Below are 23,293 nucleotides of genomic sequence, written 5' to 3' on the forward strand. Positions count from 1 at the left end.
TTACAACAGCTAGTTTTACAACGGCTAATTTAATATAATAATATAAATAATATTCAATATTAATTATGACATAAATAATTAATATAAATTATTAATTAAATATAAATTTAATTATTTAATCTAATTAATTATTATAATTATTAATAAATTAATTACAATTTAATTATTATTTAAATAATTAATATAAATTATTAATTAAATAAAAATATAATTATTTAATATAATTAATTATTATAATTATTATTAAATTAATTATTATTTAATTATTTAAATAATAACTTGCCAAATGACAAGCTATTATTGGCTATATCCAGTCCCTATTCAGAGGGACTTATTAGTTCCATCGAAACTTATGTAAGGATCAATTCTATTTTTCTCCAATAGATAGAAATTCGTTTGTGTCAGAAAAAGTTTTCAAAGCATTCACCGTTGGAGTTGGTCTTATTAGTATCGACACAAGCAAGAAGATCCTTTGTATCAAGCAGCCAATCAATCAATCAATTAAATTAGTTTAATAATTTAATAATATATTTTAACTCAAATTTTTAAATATTAATGATTAATAATAAAAATAATAAATTTTGATAATAATAATATAGCATTTAAGTTATTAACACTATAGTTTACTGTTTATGCAAACCAAACCCAGGATTGAATATATATCAGCATAAGAACCTACCAATCATCACTATTGTAAAGTTTGGATATCAAAACAAATGCATGTTGAATGAAGTACCTATATTTAAGTGTTGTTTAGGTCCCATCGTTGCCTTTGACCATTGATATATTTTTTACTTTTCCCTTGCAATTAGTATATAGAAACAAGATAACTTGAAACTAAATAGAGGAATTTATCTATTAAAAACAAAAAGTCAAAAACAAAAAAATGCATTAGCCAGTTCAAACCAAATCAATAAAAATCTAGTTGAGTTGGGTTAAAAACAATAAAAAGAAAAATATAGATATGATGATGTTTGTTAGGCCATGTTTGTTTATAGGGACGGAATATTAAAATATAAATACAAAGATATAAAATTATATTTGATAGATGAGATATAGATAGAGATATTGTGTTCAAAGACAATGAATTAGTGTATTTTGTGTCCATCCTAATAGAAAAGACACAGAAAATACTAACAAAAAATATAATTTATTTTTTATTTTTTCTTTCATTATTTTTATTAATTTTTTATAATTATATTTTTATTATTATATTTTTTCTTCTCAAAATTTTTTAATAATAAAAATAAAAATAAATTAAATTTTTATAATTTGTTCTATTTTATTACCAAACAAAATATAAGAATAATAAATTTTATGTCTCTGTCTTTTATGTCTTGTTATTTATTATCAGCCTTATAGTAGCATAAAAACTTGTATTATATAATTAACTTTTTTTTAAGAAACTAAGTAGTACATGGACAAATTATTGGTAAAGAGCTGATATCCATGCATTATGGTAATTTTACCTAACGGATTTTAGTAACATTTAAACAACCTAAATTATATATGTATGTATGTGTGGTGACTTTTAAAAAGTCCACCCTTTTAAATAAAATGCTCACTTTTGAGGATGAACATTATTGTAAAAGCTAGTTTCCATATGATGATGATACACAAGTGTTGAGTGGTGGGTATGACTTATCTAAAAGCATGTATATTAGAAGTGCATATATAATAATGATGCAAACTTTGCTTAAAAGCCTTGGGATTTTGCTTTTGGAAGTGGGAGTAAAATATATTGTGAATCTCTTTTCAATTCCTAACAAGATCAAATTTCAACAAACTATATATATATATAGGACTAGGCAACAGCATGTTGGTTGATTATTAATGTTATATATATGGTGGTGGAATAATTCTATTTGTATTGGTCAATTCTACTGTACTCTTACCTTTATTATTTTATATTACCACTACATTTTTTTTTTGTTCTATTTGATTTTTTCAGTATTTATAATCTGTTAAACATTTGATTAAAAATAGGTCACATGTATAAACTCTTAACATTGATTTTCTTTAATAGATTTCATATCCAAAATCTTAAATATGAAAAGAGTTCATTTGTCTCTGATAAAAATAAAATACAAAAAATAAAGTCATTTATCATATTTTAAAATGACAAGTTGGTCTTTCATTATTTAGGCTAAGTTAACAAAGTAAAAATATTTTCTTACATGTATAATATGCTTAATTTCTTTTATGGTTGATATTGCTGCTGCTCTTGACAGAAACAAGGTAACAACAGTTTTACGGTTCTAATAGATGTGCATTTTTATGTGAGATTCATTCTTGTATAATATGCTTGTGTCCAATACCTACCATAGTATATATTTACACGCGAGTAAAACTGCTTTGAATGTATACCTGATTACTTGAAGTGTTGTTTAGGTCCCATCGTTGCCTTCGTCCATTGATATATTTTTTACTTCTCCCTTGCAATTAGTATATAGAAACAAGATAACTTCAAACTAAATAGAAGAATTTATCTATTTAAAAAAATGCTTAAGCCAGTTCAAACCAAATCAATAAAAATCTAGCACATTCTGACATATGATTGTTCTTTAACATTTAAGCATTCCTTACCTCATCTCTAGCTATTAAACAACCAAAAGAAAAAGAAAATGGAAGGAGCTAGTAAGTTAAGTAGTCTTTTTTGTAATGATACTTGGATAGAAGCCAAGGAGAAACAGGGAAAGAAACAGCTACACAAGACTGTTATTACTTAATTAGTGTCCACAGCATAACTAACAAAGCGAAATTTGGAAAGAAAACCATACTTCCAAAGAAAAATAAAATTGAAGGTTTTCAATCTTCTTCATGCTCAACTTGTTAATCCTACAATTTATTTAAAACTCTAAATTGTTCGCCTGTATGTTCGTTGTCCACTGATATGCTTGCTCCATATTCTCTTCCTTTATTTGACCCCATTGTCATTCTAATCTTTGGCAACATCATCATGTTGTTCAAAACATTCTTGGCCTGCAAAGAAGATCAGCGGGTAAAGGTCACAGCTTTATACATGAAAACATAGCTAAACCTTAAGCCTCACCATAAGACTGGACTGTAAGAAGCAAGAAAGTGATTAATGATAAATTGTAATTTCATACCATCAATAGTCAAATCTCATATCTGAATGCAACTTTATGCATGATACATCTTGCTTGGTACTTTTTCAATAATCACAAAGCAACAGGGTGCAAAGCATAGGAGAATAGTTTACATACCAGTTTTCTTCTTCTTATCCCTATCCTTAATGTCACCGGGCAATGGCAAGAGACTCTCTGTATATACACAGAAACTAAAAGAGAAGTAACAATATGGAGAAAGAGGTGGAGGAGAATGATTTAGAAGCTCTCCCCTGACGTTATATTTGCCAAACCTTATCTTGGAATATATCGGAGTAAAATTTAGCGCAATAATGTCACTTCCATTGGATGTGCATACAGGCATACCATAAGGAATCTCATATATTAAAATCCAAGATGACGGCACTTTGTATTCTTTCATAACCCATATCTTAGTTTTATTGTTGTCAACGTCATTCCAATACAAGGCTAGGCACCCTCCTAATACGATGAGATTAATGGGATGACACCCTTCAAGTTGTTTTGGTATAGATATCTCGGAGAAACTCCTTTCCTTCAAATCAAAGATAAGAATACCATCATCAATGTAATCTTCATCAGATCTAGAGTAACACAACCAATGAATAGCGCCATGTAAGAAAAACCCAGAAAGTTTCTGCTTCGGCCACCTACACATGGATTTGGGGAGTGCGGCATCGAGATTAATCCATGAATTGGTTCTCAACGAAAAGCAAACTAAGCGGTGTTGGTTGTAACGATTATCAAGCCAAGATAGAACTATTAAATAGTCATCTCGTGATGCATCGAAACCAAATCCATATCGAATTGCATCATTGTGCGGGAGGTTAATACGAGAGTAAGATATTGTTTTGCTGGATCCAGTGACTGGGTTCCATATAACAAAATTTGGTTTTTCGTTTAAGAGAAGAAAGCCTCTGCAGGATCCTATGGTACGAAAATCATAACGTGGCATGATGATGGAAGGGAGAGATACCTCTTTCTGTGTTGGAACATGAAATAGCGTGTCGAGCTGAACACAGTAAGCATTAGTATTGTCTTTTAGGACGAAGAAGTGCGAATGGGAAGATGCGGCAGAAATTACGTTGTAATGTGATTCGGCGAAGTCTGGATGGGAAATGAGAGAGTGCCAAAGTTTTGAAATGAATCTGAGGCGAAGCAGGTCTTCGGCGGGTACCCTTAGAAGGATTCGGTGAATGAGCTTCGGAGGGAGGATGTCATTCATGCCCATGTGCTTCCTCTCCATGTTTCTTCTCTTATTGTTTTGTGGTTAGGGTTGTGCCTTGTGAGCTGTGACAATTCAATTCACATGTGATCTCCCATTTTATATATAGTTAATTTTATGGTCTCTTTTATTCGGTGTCTAATTTTAATTTAATTTATTTTTTATAATAATTTTTAAATATTTAAATTTTTTAAATTTTTATATTGTTAAATTTAAAATTAATTATTTAATTTTTTTTAGTAATTAGACAATAAATTGTAGGGCAAATTACACTATTAAATCAAAATAGAGAAAAAATTACATGATTCAATTAAAGCTAAAAATGTAACATGGATCAATCAAAAGCCTGTTTTTATGTAATTCGAATCAAATTAATTCCAATTACAAACCAACAGTAATTGGAAGTTGATCGATTCGAAATATGTAGCCAAAATTCGTATATAATTCGACCCTACCTGATTTGAATTATACATGCAAGTTGACACAGCTTGTAAGCCCCAGATTTTTAGAAAATAAATTATGAATTATTTATAATTATATATATGATTTTCTTTAAAATGGTTATGAGACTTCATATTTTAAATTAATTTGGTCTTATACAACTTTCAATTATAATTAGATATTTTTTTTATTTACTAAAATTAATGGTTTGTGCTAATTAAAATTAAGAGTTTGAGTGATTGAAGATGAAAGAGAATTTTGTATATAATTTAAATTGAAATAATTTAAAGTTTTGATTAATATTATGAATTAAAAAAAATTTATTTATTTATCTATAATTTTAAATTAAAGTATTTAATTACAAATAATTTGTAATTTGAAAAATAAAATAGTATTCTTAAAATTAATTATATTTATTAAATTGGGTTTTAAATCAAACTCTACTCAAATTCCTAAATTCCCAATTTTAAACCCTAATTTCACTAACCCTAACTAGGGGTGGCAACGGGGCGGGTAAGGGCGGGTTTTTGCTCTACCCGACCCCGCCCCGCCCTACAAAAAATTCGCATGAAACCTGCCCCCACCCTACCCGCGGGTAGTAAAATGTTAAACCCTAACCCGCCCCTGTGGATACCCGCCCCGCCCCTACCTGCTCCTATAATTATTAAATCTAACAAATAAAATAAAATTTTAAAAATTAGATAACCACCATTTACGTACATAACATAAATTAAAGTAAAAATTTATATATAATATAATATTATTAATTATTTTACTAATTATTTTATATATGTTACACATATTATATATTAAAAATATATATATTTATATATATCTTATATATACCGGGGTGGGTAAGGGCGGATTTAGCCTAAACCCGACTCCGCCCCGCCCCGCACAAGAACCCGCCCGGTGTGGGGGCGGGTAATTATCCGCCCCGAGCGGGTAGGGGTGGGGTGGGTACCCACGGGTTCGGGTAGTGTTGCCACCCCTGACCCTAACCCCTCTCACCCAAATCACACACGTAATCCCTCTCCACACTTGTTCGTCCCTCTGAGTGCCACGCTCACTCACCCCCGCTACTCCCTTTCCCAGATATACACGCACAGACACAGCTCACAAACAACAAAAACACACACACACACACTGTGAATCAGAGAAATAAGAGGGAAGAAAGAAAGGGGAAGAAGAGAGAAGAGAGGAAGGAGGCGTCACTGCCTGTTGCCGCCGAGCCTGCTCCACCGCCGATCATCACGCTCTGCTGCAGCCATCGCATGCATCGCCGTCCAACGAGCGCCGCCGGCCCGTCACCTCCATGGTTGGGTTGTCGTGGCCGTCAAGTCCAGACGAGAGAGGGGAGATGCGGGACTAAAACCCCAACGAGCCGAGAAGAATCAGCGCTGCCGCTGCACCGCTCGTGGATCCTATTGCCGCCGCTGAAGGTTCCGATCGTTCAACTCGTTGCTTCCGTTGCCTCGCTGCAGATCCGTCACCCCTGTCGTCGTTGGAAAAACAGAACCACAAGAGAGAGAGACGCGGTAAGAGAGGTAGGGTCGTGCTCGGACGTCATCACTGGAGGACTGAATGGAGAAGCTCGCCAGTTCTGCTTCTACTTCTAGTTTCTGGAATATGAGAAAACGTCATTGCCGCTGCTGTTTGTTGGGTTTAAGATCGTTGCTGCTGCTCTTGCTCTGTTCTGCCTCTGCTTCTAGTTTCGTAGTTGCTGGAGCCTTTGCCGCCGGGAACCAATGTTGGAGCTGCTCTTGATGATTCTGATGCTGCTACGTAAGTTCCGAGCTGTTGTGTTGTTGCCAGAGGAAGGGAACTCATAGGAAAAATGTCCCCGAGGCTGCTGTTTGGCTTGGTTACGTTGTTAATGCGACACTGAGGTAGGGGATATTTTATTAAATTAAATATTTTAAACTTTGAATGTCTAAGAAGTTTACTGAATAATTGCAAATATATGAATGCTTGATCTATGATGGATTTTGGATGCAGAGTGAATGTGTGACTGGTTATGTCTCTTGGTGGTTTTATGTGGTTTGAGATCTTGGTTAAAAGAACGTGTATGTTGGTGTGAAAGTTCACTGAAAATGTATTGGGTGTTTGTAATTGTGAAAGCATGTTTTGTTCTTCGTTTGAAATATGTTTGAATGATAACTTTAAAGACGCTTAGTAATGCTGATTTTGGTTTTTAAGAACGATTTTGAGTTAAGATCGTGATTGTGACTGGATTGCTGGAAATTCTGGTTCTAATTTTTTTATGTCAGATGGTGGTTATTGAACTGTTTGTTTGATTAGGTTGTGATTGTTGTTAATTGAATATGTTAGTTTAATTGTGATATATTGAAGTAAGAGTTCTTGGGCAACTTTGGTTAGTCAAAAGAAAGTTAGAAATGTGGTTTTAGATGAATCCTAGGCTTGAATATAAGATTTGGTATGTGAGATTGTTGGAAATATTTTGTGCAGAAATCTGCATAATTGGCAGCAGAATGAATGAATCTTTGGGAGCAGTCCAGACCTAATTTTTAGATGAAATTATTTTTCTGTAAAACTTTAGTGTGTCTTGAATATTCCATAAAAATTTCAGGGAATTTGGCTAAGTGGTTTGGAAGGTATGATTTTTTGAAATTTAGTGATTGCTGCAGATTTTTCTGGTTTACTGGTTCTGCAGTACCAACTTCCAGACGCTATAACTTTTAATTTAAATAGAATTTTGAGTTGATTTCAAAAGGATTTTAAAGATCTATCAATCTATTTTAAGTGAGTACAAGTTTCATGTTCATATCTATTTTGTAGACTTAGATAAGTCACTTGGAAAGTCGGTTGTTTGCTGGAAACTCTGAACTGGTTTATAAAAACAGGGCTCCATTTCCAATTGATAATTAATTAATCAAATGAAGTGATATGAACCTGAAACTTGTGAATTCTGAAACTTAGGGATGTTGACTGTAATATCACCAAAATTTAGAAGCAATGGATTAGAATTGAAATTATTATGGAATTTATAGAAAACATGGCTGCTGTCCGTTTTTGGAATTTTGTAAATACAACAGCAGAATTTTAAAGTTTGTATAAAATTCAATTCTAATCCAAATTCAGTAAAACCTAACTTGAATTAAAGATTAATATCTCTAGAATTACCTTACCAACATGGTTTTAGATTAGACAAACTTAGGAATTAAAAAGGAATGTAAGTTGCCCTAAGAAAGGTTAAAGTTAAAGACATGATATTGAGAGATACAGTGAAGAGAGAAAAATGAAGAACAAGGAATGAAATAAAAGTTGAGAATTATATGGAATGGGCCTTTGTGCCGAACTGCTAATGCGAAAGTGCTCGCCTAACAGATAGCCTGAGATTGCTAATGCGGGAATGTTCGCCTAATTGATAGCACTGTTTCTTACTGTGATACACATTATTATGATGAGGCCTAATTGACACGGGTAACCGTGATGCCAAGGTGTCTAATTGACACAGTAAAGAAACCATATTCGGGGTTCGCTCCGAGTAACGTCGGGTTGCGGGTAGACAACCGATGCATGAGCTCATGGCCTGCTTAGGAGAGACATGCATCATATTGATTGCGCATTTGCATTTGGTCTTGTTTTGCTTGTTATATTTTCTCTATGATTGTGTTGCTTGACTTGTTTGTCTTATTGCAATTTGTTTGTGTGTTGATCTGTCTCTTGTGCTATTAGTTGGTGTATTGAGGTGACTGAGAATTGGGATTTGTTTTTAGTTTGAAAAGTTAAAGAAGGTAATTAAGTATATGAAGTAAGAGTAAGAAGTATTTCAAAGGTTTTAGAAAGAAGAAAATAGTTTTTATTAAGTAAAGTTAATTATTTGCATGTTAATCATTACTTTTACGGCATTTTCATTCCCTACTGAGAACTAGTGGTTTGTTCTCACCCCAAAATCTTCCACCCTTTCTAATGACACAGGTTCGGAGACTCAGTGTGAAGCTGCGGGTGATTATGAGTTTTATTTAAGTTAAGTTTATGTGTTGAGTTGTTTTTATAGAATTTTCTCGCCTTTGTTATTTAAGATTTTATTTTATACAGAGGGATAGGAGTTATAACTGAATTTTATTTGAATTTTTCTGTATAATATTTATTATTATTAATAACTATGTGACTAGTATTTCTTGGAGATCTTTGGTATATGATTTTAATTAATAGAAACAAAAGATTTCGGCTTTTTTCTAAAAATTGAAACGCGAAATCGAACTAAAGGCTCAATATTAAATAGTAAATAAGGAAAACGGGTCAGTAACGCCTTGCTTTTGGTACGATCATGACGTGCTAAAAGTTAGGGTGTTACAAGAGTAGTTCGAATTACACTAACTCGAATTATAGGGAATGCCATTCGAATTACACTAAAAGATAAAATTATCAAGTATATTGACCAGCTCAATGTTAATCAGATTTTTTATTTCTATTATAAAATATAAAAAAAATTAATTCTAAAAAAATCATGTTATTTTTTAGGATTTAATTTTTGTTGTTGTGTTTTTATAAAGTTTAAACAAAATTTACTAATTACATTGACTAAACTTATTTATTTACGTAAAATTTGTTTATGAATTCAGCAAACTTGTTTACGTTTTAATACGATTTGAATTGTATTAGTATATTTTTATTTTTAATCAATTTAATTTTATTTAAACAATTAGATTTTTAAATTATGAAATTTGTATTAGTTTGTAATTTAAAATTTAAATAGCTATAATTTAAATTAATGATTTATAAAATTATATGTATTCGTACTATTGTACTCATATGATTAATTATATTTATTTAATTTTAAAAAAAAATAATAATAGTTAATTTTTAACTAACAAATAAATACACTTATATTATGTTTAAATTAAAAATTTTTAAATAAATGAACTCTTATTATTTTAATTTTTTAATTTAAATAAACATATTCGTATTATTTTAAATAAAATTTAAAATTAATATAAGTAAGTTTATTTAAAATTTAAAATTTTAATATTTTAAATAAACATACTTTTACTATTTTAAAATTTTTTAAATTTAAATAAATGTACTCATGTTATTTTAGATAAGTATATTCTTTTAATTTGAAAATAATATGAATGTATTTAAATAAAAAAAATTAACCACGGTTATTTTTTTCTAAATCGAATAAATATAATTAATCATATGAGTATAATAATACGAATACATACAATTTTATAAATTATTAATTTAAATTATATCTATTTAAATTTAAATTACAAACTAATACAAATTTTATAATTTAAAATTCTAATTATTTAAATAAAATTAAATTGATTAAAAATAAAAATATACTAATACAATTCAAATCGTATTAAAACGTAAATAAGTTTGTTGAATCCATCAACAAACTTTACGTAAATAAATAAATTTAGTCAATGTGATAGGTAAATTGTGTGCAAACTTTATGAAAACACACGATAAAAAATTAAATCCTAAAAATTAACATGATTTTTTTTTGAGAATTAATTTTTTTTATATTTTATAATAGAAATAAAAAATCTTATTAACATTGAGCTGGTCTAATATATTGGATAATTTTCTTTTTTTAGTGTAATTCGAATTAGTGTAATTCGAACTACCCTGGGTCAACCTGCATGCATAATTCGAATCAAGTAGGTTTGAATTACGTACGAATTTTGGCTGCATATTTCGAATTGATCAACTTCGAATTACTGTTGGTTTATAATTCGAATTAGTTTGATTCAAATTACATAGAAACATACTTCTGGTTGATCCATTTTTTACTTTGGTTGAATCATGTAATTTCTCCTCCACTGGTTTAATAGTGTGATTTGCCCTAATTTTTAGGTACCATCACAAACACTTTATATATTTTCATAATCAATCATATAAAAATAGAAAATTATTTAGATAAAGATGGTTAAAACATTTTTTTAAAGACGTTTTTTAATAATTAAAATTTAATATATATAATCGATTAAATTGTGTTATTTTTGTTAAAATTAGACCAGACAAATTAGTTTGATCAAAAAATCAGTGAACCAAACTTTGAACCGATCTAAATTAATATTCTGTTTTTATAAAAAAAAATGACTACAATATTCTTATTATAAAAAATGATTAAAATACCACTATTATGTATATATTAATTTTGAAAACACTAAATCCTAATCCTATAATGCCATAGAGAGAAGAGAAGGATTAGGATTTAGAGTTCTCATTTATATATATATATATATATATATATATATATAATAGAAATATTTTAGTTATTTTCTATAATAAGGGTATTTTAGTCATTTTTTATAAAAAAATATTAATTTAGACAGGTCCAAAGTTTGATTTACTGATTTTTTAGTCAAACTGATTTGTCCGGTTTAATTTTGACAAAAATAATACGATTTAATCGATTACGTGTGTTAAACTTTAATTGCTAGAAAATATTATTAAAAAATATATTTTAGGTGTTTTTATATGAGTGGCTCCTATAAAAATAAAGTGTGATATCCCATTTTATAAAAATGCTATTTACACACTAAAATCAGTTACTAAAACTAACCATTATATATTTGTGTATAAATATGTGTAGATTAACTAATTCTAAGTGTGTATTTGTATATTCTATATTAGTGATTAATTTTAGTAGTAGATTTTAATATAAACCTAGCATGGTTGCTCATTTTAAATTTTTTAAGTAGAATTAAAAATAAAAATAAAAATATTAAACAATAAAAAATTACATCTTACCAAAAAAAATTTAAGAAGATCTATTTTCACATATATTACTATTACTACAATAACATGCATTCAATCACTTTTCTTCTTTAAATTGTATTTTTAATAAAAGTTAGCTGACAAATGATAATCATAAGTTGGAATCTTAAACATACATTTTCTCTGGAGTTTTTTTTTTTTTGGTCAAAAGCAGGTCCAATTTTACCCTTTGCACACTAAAATAGTTTTTATCTAACATTTTCCACCTCATCATCTATAGCTCTTGAAACCACAAATAAAATGCTCGACTCTTGCATCAAAATATTCAGCCATTTAATCAAGATATTGATTCATATATCTTAGTTGGACAAGAAGAAAAATTGAAGAAAAGCATCTATGTAAATTTCCCCAAACAAGAAGGTCATATAAAAAAATACATAACAAAATAGACATTTTTTCCCTACAACCGAGGGAAAAAGAAAGTTTAGTGTTTTTTTAAGAACTTTAACTTCAAAAATTTCAAACTAAAGATCTAAACAAAATTAACTTGATGCTCAGTGTGCTATAAATCCCAAAAGCCAATGCACCTTGCAGCACCTCACACTAGATAGTATAAAACTAACTTAGATCCTTCTCAATTCTCGTACAAAACAAACGTATGACTAGTTTTTATGATATAGAATTAAAAATGGTTATGCGAAAAGGTCTCAGATACAAACGTACGCCTCTATGTTCGTTGTTCACTAATATGCTTGCTCCATATTCTCTTCCTTTATTTGACTCCATTGTGATTCTAATCTTTGACAACAACATGTTTTTCAAAACATTCTTGGCGAGATCAATGGCCTGCAAATTAAAGAAGATCAGCGGGTAAAAGTCACGGCTTCAGACATGAAAACATAAGCTAAACCTTAAGCCTCACCATAAGACTGGACTGTAAGAAGCAAGAAAGTGATTAATGATTTCCTAAACATTGATAAATTGAAAGAAACAGGTATAATAGGGTGCAAAGCATAGGAGAATAGTTTACATACCAGTTTTCTTCTTCTTATCCCTATCCTTAATGTCACCGGGAAGTGGAAAGAGACTCTCTGTGTATACATAGAAACCACTAAAGAAGTAATAATATTGAGAACGAGGTAGAGGAGAATAATTTAGAAGCTCTCCACTGACGTTATATTTGACAAATCTTAACTTGTAATCCGGCAGAGTAAAATTTAGCGCAGTAATGTCACTTCCATTGGACATGTATAGAGGCCAATTGTTACCATAAGGAATCTCATACATTAAAATCCAAGATGACGGCACTTTATATTCTTTCATAACCCATATCTCAGTTTTATGATTGTCATGTGAATACAAAGCTAGGCACTCTCCTAGTGTGATGAGATAAATGGGGTAACACCCAACGAGTTGTTTTGGCATAGATATCTTTGAGAAACTCCTTTCCTTCAAATCAAAGATAAGAATATCATCATCAATGTAATCTTCACTAGAATAACACAACCAATGAATAGCGCCATGTAAGAACAACTCAGAACGTTTCTGCTGCTTACACCTACCCATGGTTGTGGGGAGTGCTGCATCGAGATTAATCCATGAATTGGTTCTCAACGAAAAGCAATCTAAGTGGTGTTGGTTGTAACTATTATCATGCCAAGATAGAACTATTAAATAGTCATCACGTGATGCATCGAAACCAAATCCATATCGAAATGCATCATCGGGCTGGATCTCTGAGGCGATATGAGAGTAAGATATTGTTTTGCTGGATCCGGTCAGTGAATTCCATATAACAAGAAAATTAGCTGGTTTTTCCTCTAAGAGAAGAAAGCCTCTGCAGGATCCCAGGAGACGAAAAAGAGAACATGGCGTCTTCCTGGAAGGGAGAGATACCTCTTTGAATGTTGGTGGTGTTGCTACTCGATTGATTGGAATTGATATACACTCGATTCAATTTTGCAAGGCATGTGGGATTTTTTTTATTCAATCGATTGAAGTTTGGGAAGCCTGAATTTCAATCGATTGATTTGTGCATCCAATCGATTAAATTTGTACAAAACATGATATATTTTTTCAATCCATATGTAACTAGATTAATAATAAAATTATGATCAATTAATATTGCAAAATATTTATTACAATTAATGAAATATTTAATTTGTTATTGTTTTAGTTTTTATTCTCAGCAAACATGATAGATGAATGATAAAATAATAATTTATAAAATAAAAAATAAATTTTATAATTAAATAATATAAAAAGGACTAATTTATAATTAAAATTAAATAAGGACCATTTAACAGTTATTAAAAAAACTTAAAAAATATATTTTGTTATGGAACCATTTAATGGTTCAAACGTTCTGCGACTATCGAATCCGGTGCCTAGTAGGTTTGTTTAGCTTTTAGGTCACTTCAGCACAAGGCTTTGGAGGGAGGCAAGATTTTAAAATCTCACTAGAATATGAAATCACATAATCTTAATTTTTTCGTGACAGAGAAATATGCGCCTGCTCAATTGCAAGTGTGCCTGCATTAGCCAGACTTATCCATATATCACGATTTTCACCTTCATATAAAATGATGGCACCATCACCTCTAACAACACGTAATATCAGCAACAGAAGTGGTGGAACTATAGAAATATTTGGAACGGTTACATTCTTCAACTTTGGAGATCCACAAGATCGAAAAGGGTCAAAAAGGACAAGCCCTTGGGTGGCCCCAAGAAGCAGATTGTCAACCTCTTTAAAAAGATCCTCGTAATAACACCAAAACAATGAACAATGCACCCAGGAATTGTAACCGGCTCCACTAATATTGGAATGCCTGATAAGGTGATCACTTTTAATGAATTTGGCAAGAGTTTTACACTCATGGAAAAGCATCTAAGTTTCCTTAATGAACAGATAGGTATATCAACCCTTAAATCAAAGCCACATGGGTTTGCCAATTCCACCATGGCTTGGATAGGCTCTCCAACAACTCAAATAAGTTCTTGCTTCTTGACATTGATTGGATCTTCTTTACTGAAGGGTGTATAAATGAATGGACCTGAAGGAGCAGAACCTGCCCACCAGTCTGATCTAGATGGATTCCTTTTTACAATGTCCATTTGTATCGGGAGGAGCAAAAAAGAATGCAACCTGAAAACAATTAGTAATCAAACTGTTACTCTTTGTTCATTTGTATTGAATAGTCATGATGTAAATTGTCAAATTGGAATTTAAATGTTTAACCGAGTAAACACTTTATAAAAGGTAAAGCAGGATCAGCACATCGTGACCCCGGTGGCAGCCTATCTACTGAATTTGAAAGGGCATTTGCAAGGCCATTTTGACCAGCAGAAGTTATTAGAAAATAGTAATGTCTGAGAAGTCGGACTGCGGCACTCCATGCAGTAAGAGGATCTCCAGCACGAACTGCAGAAAGCAGAATTTCTCTCAGCACAACCATCTGGAGAGTACTTTATTGAGACTCAAATAATGAAACTGCTGATTGGTGATAAGTTTTTCCACTATCTCCATTTTCCTTCTGTGAATAATTAATGGTATGAATTACATTAAAAATGAATTATTTTATTAAGAAAAAACTCTTCAATCTATCAATGTTGTTTTGAGTCTCTAATTTCAGTCAAAACTTTCATGCTAACTTTTCACCTTCAATAATTTATACTATGTACTTAAAAGGTTTAATTATTCTATAGGTGCCTATAATTTCACTAAATTTTCAATTAATTCTTTGTATATTTTTTTTCAATTAAGTTCTTATATATTATTTTTTTTTTAATTTAGTCCTTATTAACGTTAAATATCAAAAAAATATTAGTAAATTATGAAATTACTTGTATACCCTTAGGGACCTAATTGAAAAGAAAAAAAATATAGGGATCTAATTGAAAATTCGATAAAACCATAAATATTTAATGAAAGATATTCCTATAATCCATATTCAATGATTCTAGGACATGAAAGATATTCCTATAGTCCTTTTTATTTTGTCACTATCATTCTTTTTGCTCATCCTTAAACGCTCCTTGTTAAGTATGGAGTGTTGCACACCTTATTAGTTTATTAAATTTGAACTTTTCATTTATTATATTTTATTGGAATAGTCTGAATTTAAAAAGACAATTTGTTAATCAAGTTAACTACTTTTTTTTTTATAAAATTTGAATTTTTTTTATAAGTTTTAGATATTGGGCTAAAGTCCAAAATAAAAAAATAGCATATGAATATTAATTATAACATGTCTGTACAAAAAAAGTTACTGGGCTTTAGAATTAAAATAAATAATACATAAAAAATAAATTGAAAATTCATACACCAAATCCAGAAAAAAAGATATATTAGAATCTTAGAAAAAATAATATTAAATATATATTATAATATTAAAATTTAACTAAATTTTGTTTTGTGTAAAAAAAATATTAAATATGAACACAATAATAAAAGATTTTGTGTTATATAAATTTAATTTATATATATATATATATATATATATATATATATATATATATATATATTTATATATCATGTAAAAAGCAAACAAATATATAATAATTTTATTTTGTGCGAAACAAAATTAAAACATTAAATATGAAGACAATAATAAAAGATTTTGTATTATATAAATTTAATTAAAAAAATATATACTCACTTAAAAAGCAAATAAATATATAATAATTTTATTTTGTGTGAAACAAAATTATACTATTAAATATAAGGATAAAATCATAATTAAACCAAACCTAAAACAATATTACACAATTCACACAAAAAAATATTACACAGATCACCCAAGTACATATTTCTATGTAAATCGAATGAGATACATTCGATTTGTAAATCCCATTGTAATCGATTCGATTTACTGGGTGGCTGACATGCATGCATAAATCGACTCTAAATAATTCGATTTGCATTCGTCTTGATAATTCGAATTTATTATGGAGATTTATAAATCAAATGCATCTCATTTGATTTATATAAAAATATGCACTTGGGTGATCCATGTAAGGTTTCTCTTTTTGGGTGAATTGTGTGTATTATTATTTTGGGTTTAATTTAATTATATATTATGTTCTAAATATAGACACAATGATAAAAAATTTTGTATTATATAAATTTAATTAAAAAAATAAATATACTTACGTAAAAAGCAAACAAATATATAATAATAATAATAATAATAATAATAATAATAATAATAATAATCTCATTAGTTATTTATTTATCTAAAGCTAAACGTAGCTTCTTAAATATAAATAAAATTATATACTGAGAGAAAGACTGAAAGATAAAAATTGAAAGACGATGCATTATATTTAGTATAAAATGTGTATAAGATTGAGTTATGTCTTAATATCTTTTTTATTTAAGATAAATATAAAGAATGAAACAAACAAAAATAATTAAATATATTTTTTTGTAAAGAAATATTTTAATATTTTAAAATTATAATATAAAATTTTAAACATAATTAAACAATTTTAATCTTAAATGAGTATTTTATTGTTTCCAAGATTAATCCTAAAAGACTATTTTAATATCTTAAAAATTAAATATAAGAGTATTTTAATGTTTTTAAAATTATTTTAAATTTTTAATTCCTAATACAACTAAATAATATGAATTAATTCTTATAAAATTACTTTAGTATTTTTAGTAACATTCAGATCTTGTTATGTTCTTATAAAAATTAATTACAAGGGTATTTTAGTTTTTATTTTTAGTTTAAATTTATAATTTATAATATAATTAAAAAATATTTATTCTCAAAAGAGTATTTTAATTTTTATTCTAAAAGGGTATTTTTAATTTTTTTTAAAGATTAATTTTAGGGCAAAAAACAGAAATAAGCCAAGGGAGAAAATAATTTACGTGAATAAGCCAAAACAAAAACTGCTTCATGAATCCACCAATGCACATTTATATGTAGTTCGAACCAGCTTGGTTTGAACTCCATTTCTACATAATTCGAACCAGCTTGGTTCGAATTACACACAAACACACGCACACGCTAATTCGAATCAGCTTGGTTGGAATTACACACAGTAATTCATGGTATAATTCGAATTATGCTGTTAAAAATTTAATAATTTACTAAAAAAATTTATTAAAAAATTTATTAAAAAAATTAATAATTTAAAAATTAAAAAATATATATTTTATTTCATACGTTAAAAAAAAGCTAACAAAATATTTAATTACGAGACTTCTTTAAAATATTAATGAGCTATCAATTCGAATTCCATACAATACTTTTCTGTCAATTTTTAATAGCTCATGAATATTTTTTAATAAATTTTTTTAAATTATACTACAAAAAATATTTTATCCTATGCAAAACAATTTTTAAAAAATGGCTTAAAAAATGTTAGGAGTACTATAAAAATTTGTAATATTATAATAACTTAGGTAAATACATGCATGTACTCAAATTTTAAATAAAATATTTTACATAGTCAATAATAATTTAGAAATGAAAGAAAATATTTTATTCCATACAAAATAATTAAAAAATATTTTATTTTATACAAAATAATTTTAAAAAATGGCTTAAAAGATGTTATGAGTACTATAAAAGTTTGTAATATTTTAGGGATTTAGGTAAAAAGATGATAAAAATATTTTTTCTATAATTTCTAAATTATTAGTGACTATGTAGAGATAATTAAATTATATGGTGAGATAATATTCTAGTGATTTAGGTAAAAATATGATAAAAATATTTTTTTTAAGTTTGTAATATTCATGATAGTTTTATAATAAATTTATTTAAATTATATGGTGAGATATTACATGATTCAAATTACGCATAGGGAAGTTCGAATCACTCTGATTCAAATTATATGGTGAGCAATTCGAATTCTATACAATACTCTTCTGCCCATTCTTGATAGCTCATAAATATTTTTTAATAAATTTATTTAAATTATACCACAAAAAAAAATTTATTCTATGCAAAATAATTTAAAAAATGGCTTAAAAAATGTTAGAAGTACTATGAAAATTTGTAATGTTCTAATGACTTAGGACATTAAAGAAATATTCTACATAATCACTAATAATTTAGAAATTATAGAAAAAATATTTTTATCATCTTTTTCCCCAAATCACTAGAATATTACAAACTTTTATAGTACTCATAACATCTTTTAAGTCATTTTTTAAAATTATTTTGTATAGAATAAAATATATTTTTTAATTATTTTGTATGGAATAAAATATTTTCTTTCATTTCTAAATTATTATTGACTATGTAGAATATTTTATTTAAAATTTGAGTACATGCATGTATTTACCTAAGTTATTATAACATTACAAATTTTTATAGTACTCCTAACATTTTTTAAGTCATTTTTTTTAAAATTGTTTTGCATAGGATAAAATATTTTTTGTAGTATAATTTTAAAAAATTTATTAAAAAAATTTATTAAAAAATATTCATGAGCTATTAAAAATGGACAGAAAAGTATTGTATGGAATTCGAATTGATAGCTCATTAATATTTTAAAGAAGTCTGTAATTAAATATTTTGTTAGCTTTTTGTTAACGTATGAAATAAAATATATATTTTTTTAATTTTTAAATTATTAATTTTTTAATAAATTTTTTAATAAATTTTTTTAGTAAATTATTAAATTTTTAACAGCATAATTCGAATTATACCATGAATTACTGCGTGTAATTCGAACCAAGCTGGTTCGAATTAGTGTGTGCGTGTGTTTGTGTGTAATTCGAACCAAGCTGGTTCGAATTAGTGTGTGCATGTGTTTGTGTATAATTCGAACCAAGCTGGTTCGAATTATGTAGAAATGGAGTTCGAACCAAGCTGGTTCGAACTACATATAAATGTACATTGGTGGATTCATGAAGCAGTTTTCGTTTTGGCTTATTCACGTAAATTATTTTCTCCCTTGGCTTATTTCTGTTTTTTGCCCTTAATTTTATTTTAATATTAAATTAATATTTTTAATTTTTAATGCAATCAAAAAATTTCAAATAATCTATAAGTATAAATTAGTATTTGAAAATTAATGGAGTCATGGCACTTTTATGAAAACATGAGTTCTTTTCCAGAATCGGTTTTACGTTTGTAGTTAGCCAGCCAACAGTGACGACAGACAGCCGTCTCCCTCTTTCATGGCAGCGATTTTTCAGGCTTGAAATGTCATTCATTCATGGCAGAAGCGAAAGGAGGTGGGTTCAAAAACGTTTAAATCTATCGCGGCCAGAACGATAGTGAAAGCACCGGCAGCAGTAAAGATGTTTAAAGACATCGCTAGTAACAAAGTAATAGAGGAGTTCCATCAAGTTCCAGAGTACTTCTGGTGTTTAAAAGAGGGGATTAGTTTTTTTCAGTGTCAATTTGTTTATTCAGCCCATGACAATAAAAATAATAATAATAATAATAAATAAATTTAATTTACATGATAACTTTTGATAGTAGGTTAATTCTTAAATAGTGCTGTACTCTGTGCTGTACTCTCTACTTTGTCTGGAGTGCACTAGTTTTTGCCTTTTTCTTATTTATATACAAATTGTACCAAAAATACATTCTTTTTATTTTTTGACTTTTAAAATACCTTATCTTAAAAATATACAAAAAAAAGTAATGGATAAAATGAAACAGAAATAGAAATAGTAGTAAAAAGTATATATAAAATTCAGTTTTCATCATTCAAGTATTCATTATGATCATGTAACATTTTATATTTGTGTAGATTCATGAAATATAGTTTGTGTCTTTATCATTTCATGGTACATCATAAAAAATCACAAGGCTATGTAATTTGTGTTATTGAAATTTGAAATCTAAAAATGAAAATAATAGAAAGCATAATTTCAGCATAATATAGATAATATGAAAATCAGTTCTTGTGTTGCAACCTCTCACTCTCTGAACTAGTATAGGAATCAACAATAACATTAATAACAGCTGATTTTAAAAGAGCAGACTTGAGTTCATCAAGTGTCCCAACAAGTTAGCCTGCTTTCGTAACAAAGGAAGTCGGAGTAGGATCATCTTTGTGAAGTTCATTCATCACTTCGGGAGTTCTCCAGTCACCACTATATACACTTCCATTGTTGAAAATAATCACTACCACAAGTACCTGGTACTGAACCAATGTCCGGATTGAAAAAAGAAAGAAGGATTAAGATTCTTTTAAATATGGTTTAAGATTTTAGAATTGAATAAAAACTTAATATTAAAGAACTTCCTTCATGAATAAATGAAGCTGATAGACATCATGTTCAACAAATTCTAAATAATGGTCATATGAAGTAATCATTCTGTCTCATTTCTGTTGAGAGAAAACTTTGCCTCTTACTTGTTTAGTACGAATTTTCAATTTATATTCATGAATTGAGTTTGAGAGGTTTCAATAACACTCATAGACATCATGTTCTAACCGCAACTTTTTTGACATTATCAGCTATATCCTGAAGAAGCATTTCTCTTTGATCAAACATGAATCCATTATTTCTTCTCAAAGCAGATTATTCTCATAACCATATTAAGTTATTAACATCACAAACCATCAAATAAAGTTATGCATAACTCCAGAAAGGAAGTGATAGTATTATGAAAATGGAAAATATCAGAGAAAGAAATCAAAGCAAAAGGTTTGATTAATAGATTAATATGATGGAGATGTACTGTTTTTTTTTTTTTCTACAACAACATAATCATTCTCTCTCCCTCTTTTCTTTTTGTACAACAGAAATAATAAGGTATGAACCTAAAATCTCAAGCATAATATCCAAATTTTTTACCGGTATAATATTTTCTGTGGCTCTGTACATAGTTATCCGGCTATACTAGGGGAATCGCACGATGATGACGACTCGCCAAGAAACTCTGATCTTAGCTTCATCAATAAGCGGACAAGATAGTTTAAGCCTTTTCCATCTCGATCTCCATCCCAAAAAAAATCATGTGGCGAAGCCTCGACAAGAACAGAACCGGTGGTTGAAAGAAGCATGGTATTCATCACAGCAACAACAATCAATAATAAAGTAAATTCATAATCAGCAAAACCAATTCATATATCAATTCATCAATTCACAAAACCCTTATATATATTCATATTGTAAACCCAAACTATTATATCAAAAGAATTTAGAATTCAGTTAAACAAATAGGTATATCAAATCAATTCAGAAATCAGAAAAATTATCATTTGCTTAAAGCTGTTTCATTAACTTTGAAAAACAAAAGAAAAAACTAACCTATTACCTGTTTTAGCAGATCGACTTCAGGCAGTAAGGCGAGGTGCGGCGACGCGAGGCGCGACGCAGTGATCCACGGCCAGGGAACGCGACAGAAGCGACACACCACCGGTGGGGAGCAGAGTAGAGCTGACGCACGACCGGCGCAAAGCAGTGCAGCGCAGACCAAAGACGACGAACGACGCCGCCGCCGCCACAGCTGGAGGACAACACCAACGAATGGAGGAGAAACGCAGTGCCTTTAGAGAACAAGCACCAGTTAGGGTTCTTTATTTTTGGATAAAATGGCAGGGTAATTTTGGTATTTTGAAAAAATAGAAGTGGGTTTAATTAGCAATTCTAACTTAATTAGGAGAATATTCGATTTTTGAATAGAATATTTTGTTATTTCAAACGGTTTTGTTAGGAACTAAATTGAAAAAAAAAATTAACATCTAGAGATCCAATTGAAAAGAAAAAAAATTATAGAAACTTAATTAAAAATTTGGTAAAACTATAAAGACCTACAGAATAATTAAACCTACTTAAAATTCAAAACAAGATGCGGGGAAGGTTCAAGTAGTGCACACGTGATGTGTAAAAATAAGAAAATTCAAGTTTCAAATAAAAATGTATCTATTCAAGGCATAAGATTTTAAAAAAAGCAAGGCCTGTGTGACTAGGCAGTTCAATATTCAAAAGAGATATGGTGCATAGATAGCTCTGTTGAACCAAGTTGGGTTGGTCTAGTGGTTAGCTCACTAGTCCGCTTAAGCAAGTGTCGGGGGTTCGAATCCCGCCTTGTGCATGCAGCAATCCATTGGCCAGCGGCAAACCCTTAAATGGAGCTCAGTACCGCGACGGATTAGTCCTTGACCAAATTCACCAAGGAATCAATCCTAGTGGATTATAGCAACAAAGGCAACTGTGTCACTTGTGCTATGTAATACTAAAAAAAATCAAAACGGTGAATTGATACCAATAATAAAAATATTTTTAAAACTAAACAATTCATCAGGATTCAATCCCTCAAAATTGAATATATTAAGACAGTAAAGCAATTTTATATTTTAACGCTTAGAAAAACTTACTTCTCAAATCTTAAAAAGAACTTACTTCTCAAATCTTAAAACCTTCAAAAATTGAAAAAATTTACCAACGAATCAATCCTAGTGGATTATAGCAACAAAGGCAACTGTGTCACTTGTGCTATGTAATACTAAAAAAAATCAAAACGGTGAATTGATACCAATAATAAAAATATTTTTAAAACTAAACAATTCATCAGGATTCAATCCCTCAAAATTGAATATATTAAGACAGTAAAGCAATTTTATATTTTAACGCTTAGAAAAACAGAATTAAAATCAGTTCATTTGATGCTAAATTTTTGGTAAGACTAAAAATCTCATTGGATCATGGTAGCAAGTAAGCTCAGCTAGAATTGGAAGCACACCGAAAAATCAAATGAGAGAGGGAAAGAAAATCATAACCTACGGGAAGCGTTGAATTGATCAATGACTAAGTCGAGATCAGGGGAGGAAGGGCAATGGCAGAGTCTGACAAGGAAGGGTGAGGAACTAAGGATAGACTGCTGCTGTC

At 29.1% G+C, this 23,293-nt stretch overlaps 2 protein-coding genes and 1 long non-coding RNA gene across 3 annotated transcripts; all 3 read right to left on the reverse strand.

The window, feature by feature from the left end:
* Nucleotides 1-2,828: 2,828 nt before the first annotated feature.
* Nucleotides 2,829-4,383, reverse strand: LOC107638088 (F-box/kelch-repeat protein At3g23880-like). The gene is made up of 2 exons (XM_016341262.3): nt 3,228-4,383; nt 2,829-2,982 (listed from the first exon to the last, which is right to left on the reverse strand). The coding sequence occupies exons 1-2, from the start codon at nt 4,351-4,353 to the stop codon at nt 2,939-2,941; spliced, it is 1,170 nt and encodes a 389-aa protein (XP_016196748.1). The 5' UTR covers nt 4,354-4,383; the 3' UTR covers nt 2,829-2,938.
* An 8,000-nt stretch (nt 4,384-12,383) lies between these two features.
* On the reverse strand, nt 12,384-14,930 carry LOC110271610 (uncharacterized). The gene is made up of 5 exons (XM_021122613.2): nt 14,725-14,930; nt 14,529-14,620; nt 14,044-14,220; nt 12,507-13,391; nt 12,384-12,406 (listed from the first exon to the last, which is right to left on the reverse strand). The coding sequence occupies exons 1-5, from the start codon at nt 14,928-14,930 to the stop codon at nt 12,384-12,386; spliced, it is 1,383 nt and encodes a 460-aa protein (XP_020978272.2).
* Nucleotides 14,931-20,263: 5,333 nt separating this feature from the next.
* Nucleotides 20,264-22,116, reverse strand: LOC107635129 (uncharacterized). The gene is made up of 2 exons (XR_001619170.3): nt 21,257-22,116; nt 20,264-20,598 (listed from the first exon to the last, which is right to left on the reverse strand). It is a non-coding gene; the product is annotated as an uncharacterized LOC107635129 (long non-coding RNA).
* Between the last annotated feature and the right edge of the window lie 1,177 nt (nt 22,117-23,293).

The sequence above is a fragment of the Arachis ipaensis genome, chromosome B4 (genome assembly GCF_059453495.1).
Source record: "Arachis ipaensis isolate K30076 ecotype BB chromosome B4, ASM5945349v1, whole genome shotgun sequence".
In the NCBI taxonomy this organism is placed as follows: domain Eukaryota; kingdom Viridiplantae; phylum Streptophyta; class Magnoliopsida; order Fabales; family Fabaceae; genus Arachis; species Arachis ipaensis.